We start from the raw sequence: 1,642 nt of genomic DNA, 5'->3' as shown, positions 1-1,642 counted from the left end.
CAGCCAGAAGGTGTCTCTGCTGGATGACGGTGTTTTAGTGAACCATGTGCATTGAACTTCTCGTCGGTTTGGTTTGTCTTTGTGCTCATTTTGTGCCTGTTTGTGGTTGTTTTGCATTGTTATGTGCTGGGGGCACATTTTTTTACCCTTTCTTTAGTTTTGCATATTTTCCCCTCGTTTTGTGTTATTGGAGCATGTTTAGTTCAGTTTTTTTTTTGGTAATTGATAGAGCCACTGCTCCACCCATAAATAGGCTGGATTTCTGTTCTCGCTCTCTCGCTTCTTGCTCCTGCCTCCCAACAATCTCACCTACCGGCTCCTCCTGGCTGCGGCGCGCCTCGGACCGTGCGTTCAGTGCATGTTAGTGAACATGTTTTTGTTCTGGATTCTGCAGTTTGTGTGACATCCTGTCGATGCGTCCAAACCCTTGTTGAAGGTGTAGCAGCTCTGAGGTCAGCGTTTCCACCCCGCACAGCAGCAGAGGTGTTGAAAAAAAAAAAACTGTCGAAGTGCAGCCTGTAGTTGCTGCCAGATGTGTTTGACTTTGCAGAGAGATCCAGCTGCAGAGAGACAAAGAAACTGTGTAACTACAAACTGCTCTCGTTGTTGTTCACGCTTTGCTCACAATTACAACCAGACTTTGCGTCACAGCCTCCAAAATAACAAAAAACGGTAAAGGTTTTGTTCATGCATCTCATTTTAGACTGAATTTATCTGCTTTGTTACAAACACAGAAGGAGGAAACCACAGCAGTGAGTCAGGAAGGAGGAGGGCTTAACTGAAGCCAGCCAGCTGATCACAGAGACCATCTCATAGCAGCAGCTCAGCATGGAGGGAACATCTCTGCTGTGGTCGCTCTGTAAGTTCTCTCTGCTTCTCAATGTTCTGCTCAATGTGACGCTTCAGTCTGACCTGAGTGTGATTCTTCTGCAGCTCTGCTCTCACTGATGTGCTGCAGAACAAACCAGCTGAAGCTGAACGTGAGTCCCAGCAGGTCTCAGTTTTTTAGAGGAGACTCTGTTTCTCTGAGCTGTGAGGAGGACGACGGCTCTGCTGGAGGGACTCTGACCAGAAACACCACCAGAGGGCCCATGTCTCAGTGTGGAGTTGACTGGGGAGAACGATCTGGTTCTACCTGCAGCATCAGTCTGTTGGTTCCGTGGGACAGTGGCGTTTACTGGTGCGAGTCCAGCCAGGCAGCAGCCAGTCAGAGCATCAACCTCACTGTGGCTGGTAAGATGAGCTGTGCAGTCAGTGCTGATGAAGCTGTGTGTGAATGGATGACATGCTGGAGTTTGTCTCTGTGTTGAGGTGGACCAGTGATCCTGCAGAGTCCTGTCCTCCCTGTGATGGAGGGAGATGGCCTCACTCTGAGCTGTCAATCAAAGCGCCAGGACTCCCGCCTCCCAGCTGCTTTCTATAAAGATGGCTCCCTCATCGGGGCGGAGCCCGGAGGTCACATGACCATCGGCCATGTTTCCAGGTGGGATGAAGGCCTCTACAGGTGCAACATCAGCGGTCATGGAGAGTCTCCGTCCAGCTGGATCTCTGTCACAGGTGAGGAGACCTGCATCACCCACAGACACACAACATGAACACACAGACACACAACATCAACACAAAAACACACAACATGAACACA

The 1,642-nt window shown here is 49.9% G+C and overlaps 1 protein-coding gene across 1 annotated transcript; it reads left to right on the top strand.

The window, feature by feature from the left end:
• Positions 1 to 744: 744 nt before the first annotated feature.
• LOC103375314 (high affinity immunoglobulin epsilon receptor subunit alpha-like) lies at positions 745 to 1,595 on the top strand. The gene is made up of 3 exons (XM_008305547.1): positions 745 to 859; positions 934 to 1,233; positions 1,312 to 1,595. Exons 1-3 carry the CDS (start codon positions 829 to 831, stop codon positions 1,593 to 1,595), a joined length of 615 nt encoding a protein of 204 aa, XP_008303769.1. The 5' UTR covers positions 745 to 828.
• The last annotated feature ends 47 nt before the right edge of the window (positions 1,596 to 1,642 follow it).

The sequence above is a fragment of the Stegastes partitus genome, unplaced genomic scaffold, assembly GCF_000690725.1.
Source record: "Stegastes partitus isolate 25-593 unplaced genomic scaffold, Stegastes_partitus-1.0.2 Scaffold2544, whole genome shotgun sequence".
Lineage (NCBI taxonomy): Eukaryota > Metazoa > Chordata > Actinopteri > Pomacentridae > Stegastes > Stegastes partitus.
This window is presented reverse-complemented; position numbering and strand designations above follow the sequence as displayed.

Coding starts and splice junctions, on each gene's coding strand:
- LOC103375314 (XM_008305547.1), top strand. CDS start 829: ATGGAGGGAACATCTCTGCTGTGGTCGCTCT. Junction 860..933: donor ATCTCTGCTGTGGTCGCTCT/GTAAGTTCTCTC, acceptor ATTCTTCTGCAG/CTCTGCTCTCACTGATGTGC. Junction 1,234..1,311: donor CATCAACCTCACTGTGGCTG/GTAAGATGAGCT, acceptor CTCTGTGTTGAG/GTGGACCAGTGATCCTGCAG.